The 18,321-nt window shown below is 41.4% G+C and overlaps 1 protein-coding gene across 1 annotated transcript in view; it reads right to left on the reverse strand.

Moving 5' to 3' along the window:
• Nucleotides 1-18,321, reverse strand: part of cntnap2a (contactin associated protein 2a) — a 277,910-nt gene that overhangs the window by 139,702 nt on the left and 119,887 nt on the right. The window contains exons 3-4 of the mRNA XM_076080696.1: nt 15,101-15,294; nt 1,067-1,214 (exon numbers count right to left, since the gene is read on the reverse strand). Coding sequence (XP_075936811.1) covers nt 1,067-1,214; nt 15,101-15,294 — 342 coding nt within the window. The remainder of the gene's footprint in view (nt 1-1,066; nt 1,215-15,100; nt 15,295-18,321) is intronic.

The following is an 18,321-nucleotide window of genomic DNA, read 5'->3' on the forward strand; positions in this document are numbered from 1 at the left end:
AAAGCAATGTAGCAAACATTGAGTGTGTCTGCAATAAACTGACTATGAGTAACTCACACAGTCCCACTTCAAAACATCCAAACTATCCCTTCAAATAACAACGCAGATGTTCCCAAAATCAAATGCCAATTTTTATTGTCCAATTTAAGATCAATGAGACTAACACTGTTAGAGAACACAAGGGTGGAAGCTATTCTGGTTAAAGACTGAAAAAGCAACAACTTGACTTTATCTAAGCACAAAAGCAGTCACGTGTATTAGAAGTGAATTATTTCCCTGTCAAAGTTGTTTGTGAGTGCAGGAGTGTTTTGTTGGAGGGGACAGGTGATGGATATAAACTTAGAGTGGGCTGGATTTCTGTGTTTTATTGTTTTGTGCATCTGTGCATGCGTTATGCATCTCTCTCTCTCCTCTCTCTCTCTGTGTGAGTACCACATCTTGTCATCTTTATCATTACTGACTTGCTTTTCTTTTAACATAGGAAGGAAATGAAACAAGGGAAATATAATCAAAGGGATGAGGACTGACTTGAATGCAATACATGCCCTTGTGTTCACACTCAAAGACACGGACACACAGACACACACACACACACACACACACACTCACTCACTCACGACCATATCCACACACAGTGTAGTGCATTCTCTGGAATGAAAGATGTACGTGTGTCACTTATAACAGTAATTTATGCAGAGCGTTAATTGAAATTTGTTATCAAAATCAATTTGGCAGCCTGTAATAGGATGTGAGCAAAGTAGCTGCAAGAGAGTCAGTTCCCTGGATGATACATTTGTTAGAAAGCGAGAGACAGTGTCTTAGTGTGTGTGCATCTGTGTGTCTGTCCGTCTGTGACTGTGCTCTGCATATTTCAGTACCTGACGTTTTTCTTTTTTGGAGCTGACAAACCATCATTGGGCTCGCCCAATAGATCGATTACATGTTAACTTGTTGGAGGAACTAAAGTATTATCATGTACAAATACTTGCTCAAGTATTGGGCTGAATATCTTTTGTTACTCGTTGAATGTGTATGTGTGTTTGTGTGTTTGTTTGTCTCCACTCACAGTAGGAGCAGCCATGAACTTCTATGCGCAGACCAATCCGTCCCTCCTCGCTCCAGTCCAGCGGGACGAGCCTCAGGAAGCGTGCCACGATTCCCCGCTGCAGCTCGTGGCGAACTGAGCTCTCCGAGTTAGAGTTCCCAGAGAAGGCCTGTGAAGACAAACACACACACACACACACACACACACACACACACACACACACACACACAATTAAATTAAATACATCAAAGCAATAAGCCTACAGTCAAACAAGCAGCTTTGAGACTAGGAGCAAGAGTATTTGTTCCATTCACCACATCCTGCCCTAAAGATACACACTCACAAAACATACAAAATAATTATGAGTCTACATATCTAATAAGCGCCCCCATAAGACAATCTGGCTGCAGGGGATTTGAAGAGGAAATTGCATATTGTATTCAGTTCGAAGTGGATGTAAGAAAGTCCCTGTTCACATCATCTCATATTTCGGCTGATTTCTGGTTCCCAAAAGATCCACAGGGGCTTGTGACTGATGAGGTTTACAGTTCCCTGTCATATTAGCGCTGCGTTCTACACATTCTGTTCGTGCAGTCTCCGAGATCTCAGCCTCTAGAAAAACAACACACTGTATTGCCTTCAAGAATAGTCTCTTGATATATTTACCTAACTCTGGACATTCAATAAAGTCTACGAGACCGAAGATCAAACGTTTTCTTTTTGGTTCTTGTGTAAAATCACATCCAAAGACTTTAAATAATCTTTAAAGGGGCAGGATGGCAAGAATTCACCATAGTCAGCAAATAATAGGATGGAAGCAACAATAAAGTGGTTTGGATTTGAGGACAGCAGGCTACGTTTGGCAGTTTTTTTGAAATGTAATGGAAGTGATACACTAAAACAACAACATTAACTGTGCCTCTCTAGAAATAATGTCAGCAGAGGCAGGGGTTAATTTCAAGGAATTCCTTCTTGTTGTGATTTGATTATCACTTTGTCTTCATTTCTGCTTTGCTGTGATACGTTTTTACACTGACCTATTTGGTGAAGCAATTTTGTCAGAGAGGGGTAGCCAAACATGTAAATGCAGTATGTACATATGTATGTATTTTTGTTCACGCAATAGAAACAAGGGACAGAATAGAGAAAACCCACTTTTTTCGCAGCATAGCAGAAACCTAGAATACTGACAAAGTCAAAAGTAAATGCACAGTTTAATACATCCCTTCGTTCACTCTCATTTTCTTCCCTCTTTCCTCCTCTCCTCTGCTCCTCCCGCTCAGTGTCTCTTCCTTCACTTGACCTGTAACATGATGGGGAGAACCTCTAACCACCCACTAGTCCACCTCACCACAGTCCCTCAACTATTTTCACTTCTATGCTTCCTCCTCCTCTCTGCAACAAACACATACACACCACCACCATGTTCCCCGTGCTTTTCTTCTACACACAAATGCACTAAGCAGCAGGCATGGACCGTTTGGGGGGAAGCATCATTAAAAGCCGAGCAGGTTGCAGGTTGACGAGAGCAAGACACTAGACAGCCATGTGTTATTCTAGATAAGACATGAAGTGGGCAGGGCAGTGGATGAGTGTGGGGGGAAAAAAGCTCTGCTTAGTCAGTCTGCTTTGAGCCGACTCCTCAGTGACCCATATGTACCCCTGAAGATATGTTATCTGCAAAGGAGGAGATGGTCAAGAGTTCACACTAAGCTCAGAGCCACTGTAATTCTATTGTGGCAGGGGAGAGACATGAGGTGAACTGTGCTTCCATCTCCTCTGTGCCTTTCCCTCACTTTCATTTTTAATCTTTATTTATCCAGGAAAGGTTAACCGAGACCACAAACACACGCTTTTCTTTATTAGCACCCTGCTTCAAATTCACACAGCTCCACATGACTCAGCAGGGAGCCCTTCCATATACTTTAACTGCAGCTTCTAGTCTCTGCAGGTGCACAGGACCTAAAGTTCTGGGTTAAGTGTCTTGCTCAAGGTGCGGGGCGCCAGCGACAAGCTTATTGTACTCATAGGTTAAGGAAGGCGAAACAAAGGATTTTCCTGTGTTTCAGAGCCAACTCAAAACGAAAGTATGTGTCAATGGCGGTGAACAGATCACCCCGCTGAACCAGTTCCAGTAACTGCTCGATTAGCATATAGAAAGTCTTGGTTTAGGATGCTGATATCCAAAATGAGTCTTAACTCCTCCGTCGTACCAGGAAGTACGCGGAGTGAAACCGTTTCCATCTGTCGTGAGTGGGGACAACAGACGCAGCCTGTATCTGTAACACGGCCTGGATCTCTAATGAGAGGTAATCTATCTTCCCCTGGGAGGATAGATTCCTCCCTCCTTCACCCCAACGAAGGGAGGGGGAGAACACTGCAGAACCGGAGAGATGGACTCCGTCTCAGTGTCCTCTCCATTCATTCAGTAAATGTTCAGTCGCCTCGCCACTTTCTGTAAAACTGCGTTAGAGGACGAGGGACCAACTGTGACGCAGCAGCTAAAACGCTGGGATATCTCTAGGGTCTCTGCCCTATTCGCTGCTCAACCCACCGTGAACTGAAGGCTGGGGTGGGGGGGGGGGGGGGAGGACATAGAAAAGGCAGAGCCGGTGATGAGGTCGGTGAACAAAAAGGGCTCAACAGACACATCACCTAAAACAAGGCTATAAGGCGTAGTGTCCTCAGAGCTGCAGTGGAGCTAGGATACATTCACATTTTAACATACTGTACAAAGACAAAAAAAAATGTTAAAGATGTTCTCAAAACTGAAATATTCCTATAATAACCACTGGGGCTACTACCACTCTGTACTCACTCACAAATCTTCTAAATCCTTCCTCACATCCTGTGCTCTCTGTTGCGTATTTGTCCTTTATTATTCAGTTTCCAAACTGCCTGTGGTCCTGGCTCAGGTTTTCAAGCACAAAAAGCACAAATGTATCAATTTGCATGCACAAATGGAGCACATATGCACACATACGCACGACCGCCCACACACCTTGCCATTTCAACTTTTTCTGCGTTAAAACCTGATATCACCCTTAAGCTTCTTTCACAGTTGGAAATAAAATAATAATAAAAAACTCTGAATACTGTATATCTACTGAGGATTTGGCTGACTGCGTGTCTAAGACTTTACTTCTTTTTGTCCAGCTGACACTTTCCTATCCTTGCCCGTCAAGGTATAGGAGATAGAAAGGAAGAGAGAACAAAACCATTTTCCAGCTCAACCCAAAAGCTCCATCCCCAATTTCCAGCTTCCTTCTTTTATTTCTCTATTGTGTTCCTCCCGCTATACAGCACTTATCTGTGCTTGGCTGAATGAACAGCTCAATTCAAAGGCATTACTATGCAGAACAGAGGGCAGAAGGTAGGATAGGGAAGAGAGGAAGAGGAGGAGGATAAAGATGAGGAAAAAGTTGTGGATGCTAAACGCCTCGCAAAAGTCTGCTTAGTCAACCATTTAATTCCCTCTCCTCCAAAGTCCAATCATTAACCGGCATCCAACGAGTAATTGGGAATTTGTGTGTGCTTGCGTGTCACTTCATATCGTGTGTACGTGTGTGCGTTTATGTCGGTGAATGTGTGTGTAAGGGTTCGGCAACTTAAGAGCTTAGACACTTTGACGTTTCGTTTAATCAAGAACTGAGGCAATTTATGGCAACAAAGGCCACAAAGTGCCTGAGGCAACTTTCAGATTTCACGCAGTGTATGTGTGTGTATGTGTGTGCGCATGCTTTTAAGGATTTGTGTGTTTCTCTCCACAATTTTTAGCTAAAATGTATGTATATTCATGCTACTTTTAAATGAATAATATTTCAATATTTCTTTAAAAATGAAAAAAACACGGTGCACTTGGGAATCCTTAGCATATACAAACCGAAAAATATTTACTAAAATGAACATGCTGTATTTTAAAAGTACAAAATAAGCTAAGTTACGGAGAAAACCTTGGATGAGAATCAAAACAAGGCAGAGCTGTCACATGATTTAAGCAATCCATGAGATCAGTGGAGGGAACTTGGAAAACAAAAATAATGAGGGAAGCTGAGAGCCAGCCAGTGTCCTTGTTGGGCATTTGGAACACCAGGGCTGCTGTCATTCAAGAAACTACAAGCCAATCACTTTACTACAGCTGGTCAACAAATACCCCTGTGGTCTGCTCTGTCTCACAGACACTCGACATGTAAACAAGATAATCATGCATGTTGGCATGCGTGTGCCCATACACAAACCCGGGCATTCATACACACACAAATACACACACACACATTATCTACTTGCTCTGCAGCTCTCCCTCTTTCTTCACCTCAGTTACTTACTCATGGCTTCATGTTTTTCATTTCCTGAATGTGCATCTGTCATTACTGCCTGTGTGTCTGTGTGTGTGTGTGTGTCAGTGAATACCTCTCGTGTGTGTGAGTGTATGTATGTTTTTGTGTGTCTCTGTTTTGACAGCCAGAGACAGGCCTTTCCAGGGAACAGATCTCCAGATACTGAGAAACAACAAGTGAAAGCTATTTTCTGACGTTTTCTTGTTGCTGCTGGACGCTTTGTTCGACCAGCCCAGAGTAAGGGCCATTGTGTGTGCATGGGTGTGTGTGTGCTCCTTCCTAACAGAGGCAGGGGAAATCAGTCAGGCCTGGTCTGGTCTTTTGTTTTTATCGACAAGTGTACAGGACAAAACAGAAGGGCCATAGAGAAATTTGTGTTTCTGTGAATCCCTGTGGATGGTTGTGTTTGCGTGGGTATGGGCCTCTACCCTGCCAAGACCGGACAAACTGTAGTAATGATAAATGCAAGTCCCGAATCATTAAAACATTTTAAAGTAGAATAGAATAATCTTTTGTTTTCATCAACAAGTGAAGAGACACAAGTCGCATGAGACTGTGAGTGAATACAACCCAGGCATATTTAAGAACAACAGCTTTTAGTAGAGCTACTGTGATGTGTTGCAAATTTCATACCTCAGAGACTGCTGTGATCAATTCTTGTCTACCACGACAAAATAGCACTTCAACACCCATTAGACAAGCTTCGTCTGCCCTCTTTCCAACAAACTAAAGCCGTTTATGAATCCCAAAAGTGGAAAACATTCTAACTTAAATATCTGATTGTGCCTCCCAAGGTGGGCTTATCATTATTAATGTCACTTGCTTCAAAACTATGTCGGTAAAATACAGCAAACGGGACTTATTGAACACAAAAAGCTGCCTCAGTGGGAGAGATTCTTCATCTCCTCTGGCTAAACACTTATTGACACTTGCTCACAGAATAACATTTCTAGGCTACACAGTCAATCAAGCCTCCCACTAGGGGTGGGGACCGCAACCAACTTCTGCTGCAGGCAGAAGCTAAATGGACTTTTGATCTGGGTCGACAGTTCCAGTCGGGCTGAATAAGGAACTTGACCTGCGCTTCATCCTTTTTTGAGAGTCTAGTTTGTTGCTATTAATAAAGGCATAATTCTGAAACATGTAATTTCTTCTAATTACTGTTGTATTATGGGCATTTATATGCATATATTAGCTTTTGATATGGCTGATATCATGCTGCCTATCCCAGTGGAGAGTTCACATCATGTCTCCGGTTTTCCTGTTTCTTCTCCTCATTTCTACATTACTCCCCCAACACTCTTCAATGCTGTCTGAGAAAAACCCACTGAGCTTGGACTGAACAGCACCATCTGCATGTTTCATTATAACAATTCTATTGTATGACCATCGTTTGCTCTGTGCACTTTTTGATGATTTGCATCAAACACTTTAATACATGCTTTTATTTGTGCTAGCAAGGTGTTTCCAATGTTCTATCTGGAGCTGGGACATTATTACAACCCTTTGTGTCCGTTGCAGTCATGTGCCAAAGCATTGCTATTCAGTTCAGTTTCTCATTAACTTGCTTCCACCTGCTAAAAGGAGCTCCCGAAGAGCTGGTGACAAAGGGAACTGTGATCCTTTCATTTGCTTCACATACATTATTAGCTGAAAAATGAGGAACACTTCCAAAAAAATTCCATGTCAATACTTTTCTTTACACTTCCATTTAGGATAATTAATTACTGTGGAGTAACTAAACGAAACAAAGGCCTCTGTCAAAAAAAATGAAATGTCTAAGCAATATACCATCGTCAGTATTTTGTCCCCCATCTAACTTCACAAAATTATCTTTTGCACTGAATTAAATTGTACAGAGAGTCAGACAGGGAGACACACACACACACACACACACACACACACACACACACACACAGAGGGAAAGAATAGAGCTTTAAGAGCCCATTACTCAGGCTGTGAACATTTGGCACCCTCTCTCCCCTCTGCTCACCAGGGACCAACACTGATGGAGTGAAGTCTGCCTCCATGGCTCTGCTGTGAAACCTCACTCACCACACGGCGCTACGTTGCGGTGTGTGTGCATGCGTCTGCGCCTGCTAACGACTCCTTATTTGTGAGTGTGTGTGTGTGTGTGTGTTTTGACATGATGTTTGAGTGGGCCAGCCTATTCACTCATTCATGTTCGACTCCCCCTTTGGCAACACACCGCCAACTCACCCAGAGCTTTGACGTTAGTTGTAGGACACACGAGAACCATTTTGAAAGAGGGAAGTTCTATTTAGCAAAATGAGGCACACAGATGCCACTCACCGTCAACAGTCTAGTGGACAAAATAATACAAATAAAAGAAGTGATTATAACGGCACCACCTGTGCACTGTTGCTATAAAATGGGAAAGGTGTCATTTTATAGACTTTTCAGTGCCATGTCTTGTCCACCGTCGCAAAAGTACAATGTTCATATTCATGACAGTACTATTACATTTTTATAGCAGCCGCTCAAGTTGTACCACAGGACACTTCCATGACTCACTGGGAAGTGTCCTCTCTATCTGATTCAATTCATCATCCTCATTATTCACACTCAGCAATTTTTAATTTCCATACAACTCTTATCTGGAATGGAGTGAAGTGACATTAAAGAGGCTGACGTTCAAGTCCTGTGAAGTCACAGCAGCGGATCAAGATATAGAGCCGAAAGTTAGAGGAGACTTTATATCAATGTAGATGAAAAAAAAAAAGCCGCAAAAGTCATATTCATGACTGCGAGCAATGCGTTTCTCTGTGGTCTGATGAAAGTGAAATATTTTGGACTTTAATTCTGGATGTAACAATTCCTTTTAGCAGTTGACTGCAGTTCCTTGTGTGTGCATGAACATCTTTTTTCATGCATGTGGGTGCTGCCTAGTTGCCTTTTTTTAAAGCAATTGATGTGGTCAATCTGAAGGATCAGATCAGGATCAAAACAAGAGGATAATATCTATTAATACACACATCAAACAGAATGCTAAACCTCTTAAAGATCTTGCATTAATATCAAATGAGTTCACCTCATTTCCTCTGCTGTAAATAATCTCCTTTGATCCCCTCCCCAATCCCTCCTATCAGCTGGTACCAGTTGCTGTTTGGGCTGTAGCTATAGATCATCTCCATTTCTGACTTGACTCATTGCATAGCGTCACTGGCTTAAGTAAAAAAAATTTGCATGGTTTAATGTAGTGTGCATCTTTGAAATAACATTTAGTAATGGATGCCTATCTCCAGAACACTAATGGATGCCTATCTCCAGAACACTTAAAAATAAGTGAGGAAATACGCATTCGAGAATACTTCGACAGATCAACAATGGCTGTTTGTTTCTCTTGCCACAGCAATTAGTGCCATTGATGTGAAGCACCACTTAGACCAGTAGGTTTGGGTGGAATATTGGGCAGTTTGAAATGATTTCTAGATGACTTAATGAAAGGCTATCAATATTCAAACATCTGAGGCTTTTCTTAACAGCTGTTGCACTGAATGTGGTTGCTGCTAGATTGCACAGCTACAATTAGACCAGAAATTAGTCAAATATTTGTCTCTACATAATATCCCCCACCTCTCCTATAGCCCTGATACTATCAGAGCGAAGCCAACACTTCATTCTCTCTCTCCCACTCACACCAATATGCCTTTGGTTGAGAGGCTTCACAAGGAAAATGGTCAAAGCCAGACTCATCATAAGTGAAGCGTAAAAATATCATCGTGTGATGAATTAAATAATAAAATAAAAACGCAAACGGAGCATAGTAAATACAAAGTGAAACTACAGCGCAGTCACACTCCTGCTGAGATCCGGAGCACCCCTCCCGATCATTCAATTACAAGCTGACATTTAACAGGCCACAGATTCGTCAGCTGAATAGTAATTTATGAGTGAGGCATTTGGTCCTTCTCAACACAGCGGTCTTCCCAAGAATACGTAGGGATGACGAAGCTAAGTGTCTATTTCAAAAAAGGACATTGCCAATGTCTGTAATTCATGCTAAAATTGCACAAGCACCAGCTATTGGGTCTTACAAAAGCCACGAGATGGTAGTTTGTCTTTGCACCTAAACAGCACTTATAAATACATTAAACAACGTTTATGCCTTATATATGTGTACTTTTAAAAAGTATATAAGTCATCATATATTCTATATATTTAATCACATTTGATTTTGTTCTTCTGTTAGACTGTAGGCCAAGATTTGTTTTATTTTTGTTTTTTTAGCAGGGACCAAAAAGACTACCAAGCCAGTTGACACGATAACAAGGTCTGTAATGTGTCTCCAAGCACATAGGCTTATAAAAATATATGGGTCCTATGCCACTGTTAATCTCAAAGATCCCAGTTTCTCTATGCTGCAGATTTACAGAAAAATGTCTTATGTCTTGTGTTTTCCCCCACTGCAGTATTTTACGGTAACTGCTGAGGTAACTGCTATTAAGTGTCCAGATATCTTGGTGAATATTAGTAACATACATACACACTATTTACAGGTGAAGAAACCTTGTTTGAAGCACAGTCATCTGTATATGATGCACTATTTCTCCTATCCGGTATAATCTAAGGAAGCATCTAACCCCAAACACCAACAAAGACACACACAAGCTGCATCATTTGAATGCAACCTCTAACCTTGTGCTGTCACACGCAATTGTAGCGTCTAAGAAGAGACGTTAACGTAATGCATTATGGAATAGATCGCATAATGGTTAAGTATAGTACTAAAACCAAAAATCACATATAGCATTTTTCATTGGTCCAGTGAGAAACCATGATTAACGTGTCCCTGTTTGATCCTGTATCAGCTTAAGATTTGCGGTACGAACTGTGCTAGTTTATTGGATACATACATTACTGTCAACTGACCTGGGGTGCTGGCAGCTACAAGCTTCTCATCCACATTAATAAACATTCTGACAGGGCCTGCTGGCATTATCTGAACAAGAGTTATGGTAAACAAGTGTGTGGGAGGAAAACGTGACTTCAAATGTTTGTTAGTTTGTTAAGTTAATTGCATTTTAATGTGCAGTCAGACAGAGCATGTTTTTTTTGTTGTCCTGTGCTTCCACATAATTCACTACACACCACATTTAGCTTTTTATGTTCCCACGGAGACACATTAAATGATGAAGCTGTAATTGTGGATCAAAGTCTGACACTTAAACAAGACAAGATGATCACTTAAAAGGTTTCCAAGACAAACATCAGACAAATTGTAACCCGTCACTGAGAAGTGCAAATTTCTAAAATGCATGTCCTGTACTTTTTCCAACTATTTTACGAGTGAAGATTTTTAGAGGATATGTAAGTAAGCAAATCAATTGATCTTTTTAAAATTGTCATATATTGCCATCCATTGCCAACGTATAAACCATATTGTATGTATCATTAAGGTCTAACTAACATATTAAATGCATTCTGTACATCCTCTTTCTGAGAGATCAAAACCCTGATTTTTTTGCATTTGCTTCTCAGCCTCTTCTTTTTAGGCACATTACTGCTAGATACTATCACCAAACTCTGTAGCAGGCAGGACTGTGCACCACGTCACTACTGTTCTAGTGTGTATGTGCGTCCTGGTAAAACACAAGATACAAACAACATACTGTGGACCACATTACACGACAGCAAACTTGTTCAAACCTTGACTCTGCATTTATTGTATGCATCTTTCATTACAGCCAACGATTGCTCCCCCAAGTATGATTGTTGTGTAACTGATTAATTCAAGTTTGCAAGTATTGACAGTCTCTTAGCGGTGTCCTCTGTTCGACCAGTTTTAATTATCGCAGTGATTTATCAATGTCATTGTGACTCCTCAGTAGTGCGTTAGAGAGACATTAAAACATTATATTTCACAAAAGCAACACTGCAGATGCCAGGCCTTTACCAACCCTCCTCCCCAGTGACTCACAGTCACAGCAATTCAGCTATCATCAACACTGTTGCATTGACTGAAATTTGCCCCTTCAGTTTGGCAGTGAAAGAGTTAAGTCATCAGTGTGGAGTAACGGCAGGCGGTGATCGGTGGCAAAATGTGCCCGAATAGAACCTTCATGCATAAGACTGCAGGACAGGTGGTTTTCTCTCTGGGGATCGCTGTGTGAACCTCATCCAGCGGTGAATGGGATTGAGCCGAATGTGATTGAATGGCTTGAAACACGGCCTGATGGTAGCAGTGTGTACGTGTACGTGTATGTGTGTGTGTGTGTGTGTGTGTGTGTCTGGAACATTAAGTTGGCTTAAGCGCCCTATCATCCCAACTCGTCCCTGTGATCAATAGGGCTGATGGCTCCAAAATGATCGCCAGTTTCACACAAACAGACACATTTACATAAAAAAAGGTGTAATCTTTAGTTTTAAGCATGTGTGTGTGTGTGTGTGTACTCATGTAGATTGCTGCAAACCCAAAGCCTCTTCTAAATAAGACAAGAGACAGAGAGAAACAAATGGCTCCAGATTTGCTTGTTACTGCACTGGGGGTTATTGATGGTATATGCCCAGCTTACAATTATTGGCTCTGTATTTGTTTACACAAGCAATATTTTGAATTACACTGGCAATAAATAAAAAAGCAATATATATGTCAAACATTGAGGCAAAACAGAAAAACACATCGTCTTTAGTTACAAATACATCCAGGATTAATGTGTTTTGGAGTATTTGCAGAAATATTAGAGGCAATGAATCAGGGTTAATGGCAGAAGGAAAACACTTCTGAATAAATAATCGGCAAACAATTATGATGCTGCACACAAAAACAACAGCTTAATTTACTTTCAACTGTAAATGATCCATATTTGTCACCGCATCCAGTCCTAACAGTACTAAAAGAGAGAATAATGATGAAGCTATTTGGGGCTGAATGCAGCTTAATACCGACGAAAAAAAAATGCAGACATGAAAAATAAAAACTCACCCACTAGAGATTTTAACTCGGTGGCTGGTAAACAAGATTCTTCATGTTTCGGATCTTTTCATACGGAAAGTGTGATGGTGCACGTGAATCTTTATTGAGGCTTTATACCTTAGGATGAGAGGACATGCTCACTGTCAACACATTAGTTGACCAGTGTTTTCCTGCCTTGTCAGGAGAGGTAGAAAAGCTTGAGTTGCATAGCAGCGTTTCAGGAAAAGAGCCAGTTAAAAGATACTCTGCTCAGAATTAAGTCTGTCAGGAAACACTTTCTTATGTGTCATTAACAATTAACAAGCTGCATCAATGATTTGCTTGTGTTAAAACATTCGGCTGTAGGATGTTCATGTCGTGATCAGACCATATGGTGCGTCAGTGTGGCAGCCGAGAGGGTACGCATTGGGCTCCAATTCTATTTAATAAGGAAAGTTTACCCCAGATAAGTAAACATGCTTCTTCTGAATATGTGTAACTGCTTGGCTTTTGTTTCCAATTATTTTAGGCATTTTGGAAAATTCAATTTCCCTTATCGGATTCATTACTTAATAAGCATCCGATGTGTAGTGAACTTTCAGAAACAGCGGTCAACAGGGTCAGCTTCTGTTTATTCCATGTGTTTTCAAAGCTTTTTCCTCCTAATGTGGTGGGGAATGCACCCCCAGTAGTGAATGTGTTGTGAACGCAGCCCTCAGGCTGGGTCCTCCCCCCAACAATTCCATAATCAGGTCCAGCTTATAAAATGCACCTATTGGCATGGCCTCATTCTTTTTTGGCCCCTGTCCTCTGTCTCTGTGGTGGCTCGTGATATTTTGTGTTACAGTTATCTCTTTTATGTGATTAGTTAGCATGCCAACCTTTGTGAAATACAGCCGCCTATTTTACCTCTGGACTGAGATTTTGGCTGGAAATTGTTTTGGAAACCCCATTGTTGTCCTGCCTTTCGATTAGTGAAGCATATGTTAATGCCCCATATATGAGGTAGTTTGCAGTCACAACATTAAATTGCATTATTTTGCAGCATGGTGAGCCCTGTTAATCTTCGTTTTTCATGTGTAGGTTCACCTGCTGCTTGCGTCTGTTTTGCTTTGACGTTTTGTTTAATTTACACTGTTAAACCATTTGGGTTAGTTTGCTTATTTGTGTTGATTCTTTTTGGTACTAGTTCCCTTTTTCTTTAGGTGAAGTAGAGTGCCATTGTTGGGAGGCTAGGCACCCATGGTGAGATCCCTACCCCTTATACATGCATGTACAAACACTGGTCTACGAGTGTAGACTGCACCATTTCTGTTGTGAGGATGGCTGTATTGTGCCTGAGGTGTGTTACCGTAGCACCCCTGGGCACTCCTCAGTGTAGTCTGCCTCTCCAACCAGTGGCCTCAACTTAAATCCCACCATTTTGCTCGGTTTATGTTGGATAGGACATTTTAGAATATTAACATTTGTGATAGTTTTAGAGTTTTTAGCACAGACTTTTTAGCTTAACATGTAATAAATCATTTTTTTCAATCCCTTATTGGGTACCAGTCATTTTCTTTCGTCCATTAATATTTTTCCTGTCCCGCAGCTCCAGTCCCTGCAAATTTGATTATTTTTGATTCCTTAAATAAAACCTTTGCTTCATTCTACGAAACACATCTGTTTCATATCAGTAACACAATCTGTGTGCCTTTTCAATTCTCAAAACAATATCTTAAGCTTATATTTCCTGGGGTGTAATTCTCCAGCTGGCGTTGTTGGTTCCCTCCCATTTCCCCCTAAGGCCCCGTCACACTAACGTAGATGCTTATTTTACAAGATCTCCTTTTGATTAATACCTTTTTGATAAATCTTTACATCTTTACAAAATGTACATAATTTTGATGTTAATTAATGTGTGTCGTCCTTGACCATTAAAGCAAAGTGAATACCTTACGGTCTTCTAGCGGATAAGAATCAGGTGGACTGGGGGAAAGAAATACACATCCTGTCTCCACCGGTGGAGATTAAAAAGCAAACAGGCCCTCCCCTTTACTTCCAGGATTTAAATGAATGCTGACTAGCTTGGTGTATCAACATTATTCATGACAGGGCTATTCTTCTCTTCCTCTCTGCTCTTGCTGAAAGCCCATCTGTTATCACCTGTAGCTCTTCACCAACAGCGAACAGTGTGGGCTTTTAACCCATCAGCTAATGATCAATGATGCCTAAATCGAGTGCTTGCTAAGTGCTGTGACAGAGGTCTGTTGATTTGGAATAAGAGACATAAGGTACACAATAAAGCCACAGAGATCACATCAATGTCAAGGAATAAACTCCTAATGGCTCATTTCCAAATGTTGTTCTCTCTGCATTTTTCCATCCAGAACCAATCTGTGCTTGAATAACGGCTGTGGTTGATATTACGTTTGGTAAAAACAGAGCTAATCTATTGACAAAAAGGTTTCTTCTCTGGGTTACGCAGGGGTGAAAAGGAAGCCTTCACATTCTAAGTGTCATTTAATATCCTCTTCGATCATAAAAAAGTATTTCCCTTTTGATTAGTTCTTTTACCACATGCATCTTGAGTGATACATATTGTAACAATAAAAAAATAATAGTAGTGGAAATAACAATGTAGTTAAATCAACTTAAATAATACCTTTGGATATGGTTATATACAAGTATTACCCAACAATGTAAACCCATAGAGCTCTGCCTTTGATGGTCCTACTGTTATCTGATAACCTCTGGCCATTGTGCGCACCTACACACCTACGCATCTACGCATGCAGGCACCAACACTTCTTTTTCACTCACCCAAATGTTGCCGTCTTGGTGATATGGTTTCCAGTTCCTTCCTGTGTCGCTGTAGAGGAGACGGTACCGCGTTGTCCAATCAGAGCTGCTGTAGCGACCCTGTGTCGCTATGGCGCTCACTTGCTTCCTGGAACCAAGGTCCACCTGTAGCCACTGGTAATGGTCACTGTCCAGAGGAGACCAACCACCAGCACCTGCAGAGTTAGTGACATAATGGGTGGGAAGTCAGTTTGTCTACAGATATCTGATGTACTTATAACAGTATCTGTCAGTCTGTGAAGTAAAATGGCTTGGCCCTGGTATGATTAAATAAAAAGTAGCAGAGAGTGGGAACTGTTTTTTTACTTCAATATATCTTATTAGCAAGGAAAACAAGCTCTGGAGTCCAAGACTGGCAGAGGAGCAGCATGGTTCCGCCAAAATGACATTTTACAAAGAGAATGTGGAGTTACAGTTCTAGTCTTTCCTATTATTAATGGTCAGTGTCCAGCAGAGAGCAGCCCCAGACATTTGTTTCAAGACTGAAACTGGAATAGTGGACAAACTCTTCTTCAGTATCTTCTAGTTATTTACCTGTCGCTGTCACAGCAGACACCTCAACTGGCTAAGAATGAAATCCACGATTTGAATATGAGCAGATTGCTGATGATTACGTATTTAATCTGTTACTGATATCTATTAAGCACAAAGAACGTACACAGGGTAAAACTGGAATGGGGAAGATATTTAAAAAAAAAGATATATATATATAGTTATCTCCATTTGTTAAGCTTTGGTTCAATATGTGCATCCTTGAGTGCCGAGCAGAATTAAGTGGTATTTAACTGTGGTGGAACATGCAACATTTATTTTCCCATAAGTCTCAAACATGGACAATAAAAGTAGGTGGAAATACTTTAATGTTGAGTGAAATTAGATAACCTCCTCTTTACCCTTTTGCACATAGTTTAGAAAATGACTAAGCATTAAAGGAGAGCGTTTTATTATTATTTTACCATGGCTACAGTTTTGACTGTTGGAATAGATGACTGTGTTTGTACCGTAATCCTCTCTGCGTCTTTGTGCAAGCCTCAAACCTCATGGCTCTGCCCTCATTGCCAGACAGAGAGTCCTCCAAAAGTTGCCCCCTATCACACCCCCAGGTGTCTACCTGAGGCAGGGGCCAAACTCCCCTGAACCTCACAGGTTAAATGACCCTTATATTAAATGTTGCGGAAACAAAAAGAGCAAGAAAACTGCTAGACAGAAAAGAAAGTAAAATGCTGGACAGATTCCACTAACCTGATGTCGTCTGCCATTAGAAAGTAAGAGTAAAGCAACAGAGGCATGATGCCAACGTGGTATGTGGGCTACTGTGAGAGCAGTCAAACCAGTGTGAGAAATACAAGAAAAATGCATGCCGAGTGCATTAGAGTACATAAAACGAGAGACGAGTGCACATACTCACGCACACTCGCACCTACACACACACACACACACACGCAAAGCACCAAAAATGTATCAGCCGAGCTTGTGACAGAATGCAACTGTGAAATGATTATCGGGAAGAGTGGGTGGTGGACTGCCACTTGGCCATGTCACGGCCGTCTTCTCTGATTCTCTGTGATGGAATTTTCGAAAAGGACACAAATACAGATAAGAAAGTGACAGGCTGAAAGCACAAGTGAAGGAGAATGACTGATTTTAAAATGACAATGAGAGAGAAAAAAACATAACCATATGGACAAAGTTAGAAAAGAGAGATAGCAAGACCAAGAAAGTACAAAGGAGTGGGGGGAGCACCAAGTATAGTGGAGGAGGCATGAACGATGATAGTCATATGATAAAATGGAGAGCGAGGCAGTTTGCGATGTATCCCCCCCTGGCAAAAATCCTATATCTTATCCAATTACAGAGTCATTACACTCCAGCCCCGGCCTTGACAGATAACCAGGCCCGTATCAGTGGAAACGTCAATACCTCAAAAAACCCGTTGCAGCAAAGCCATTCCCTTGGGGGGACAAAACACTATCAGAAGGGGGAGAGTCGGAGGGGATGGAGGGGTAAGGCATTGAGCTTGGGAGAGGCGAGGTGATAGTGATCATAAACAGACAGTAAACAGAAAATAAAGATTAAGAAAGCAGGCTGAGTGGACAATGACCAAGGCAGTGTGACGCTATGAACAAGATCGAGGATGGGGAGTCAAAGAGAATGACGAGAAGCTGTGTGTTGAGGTGGTGACAAGCGAAGGGAGAAAGCAGAAAAATGGAAACGAGGGCGAGTAACAGAGATGGATGAGGTGTGGAGAAGAGGGAGTGATGAAAGAGGCTTTTATGGCTCTGGTAGATAGCATGCGGATGGGATGAAAAAAGGACAGCAAAAAGGGAGCAATGTAGTTATGGTAAAGAAGGTGATAGATGAGGCCAAAAGTGAAGAGGGGAGGATGAATGCAGCAGAGGGAAAAGGATGAGTAACTTGGGAGAAAGAGATAAACTGAACCCATTCAACACTGGAAAGGGGGAAACATCAACGGAGAATGAGACTGCAAGTGGGTTCAAATGACATAGAACAGATGGCAAAGATTAAAAAAGTTATGGGTAGCGTTCAGGACAATATAAGGAAGTGAGAGAGGAACAGTTAGAATATATGTGCAATGTACGGTAATGAAAATTCCTGATTAATAGTGGTACATTGTAGAGGTGGGAATTCTGCTAAAATATGTTCGTGTCTGTTTCTCTGAAAGTTAAGCTAAGATGTGTGGCTACATTTCTGCATACATCCTCAAACGCTCTATTGACATACATATTCTGGTGTCAAATACAAGAAGCAAAATTGTCTTGTATTTCTTCAAAAATGGATTCATCCAGGGCCGGCTGACCTGGTGTGCTGTTCTTCATCCAATCTCCTGCTTCACATTCACAGTGCTTGAACTGGTATACTTTGAAGGTCAGTCCACTTCAAGTGCGCCAGAGTTGTTGCTAACTGCAGGGCTAACCTCCTTCACTTTCATCATCAGCCGGCTGACAAACAAGACACGGAAACTTAGCTTGGGTCTCCTCATGGGTCTTGGGGAGTTGTAGCATTTATTGACCTACAAATAAATGATACATGCACTACACTGCTACGTTCATTGCTGTAACGTTACTGCTATCTTCATACTCATTCTCACACATGCTCTCTCCTCGATCGGACACTCTCAAAAGTTATGCCAGGTTTGCAATCCCCCGGCGGAAACCATGACA

This window comes from Anarhichas minor, unplaced genomic scaffold, assembly GCF_050575085.1.
Source record: "Anarhichas minor isolate MPS153535 unplaced genomic scaffold, ASM5057508v1 ptg000074l, whole genome shotgun sequence".
In the NCBI taxonomy this organism is placed as follows: domain Eukaryota; kingdom Metazoa; phylum Chordata; class Actinopteri; order Perciformes; family Anarhichadidae; genus Anarhichas; species Anarhichas minor.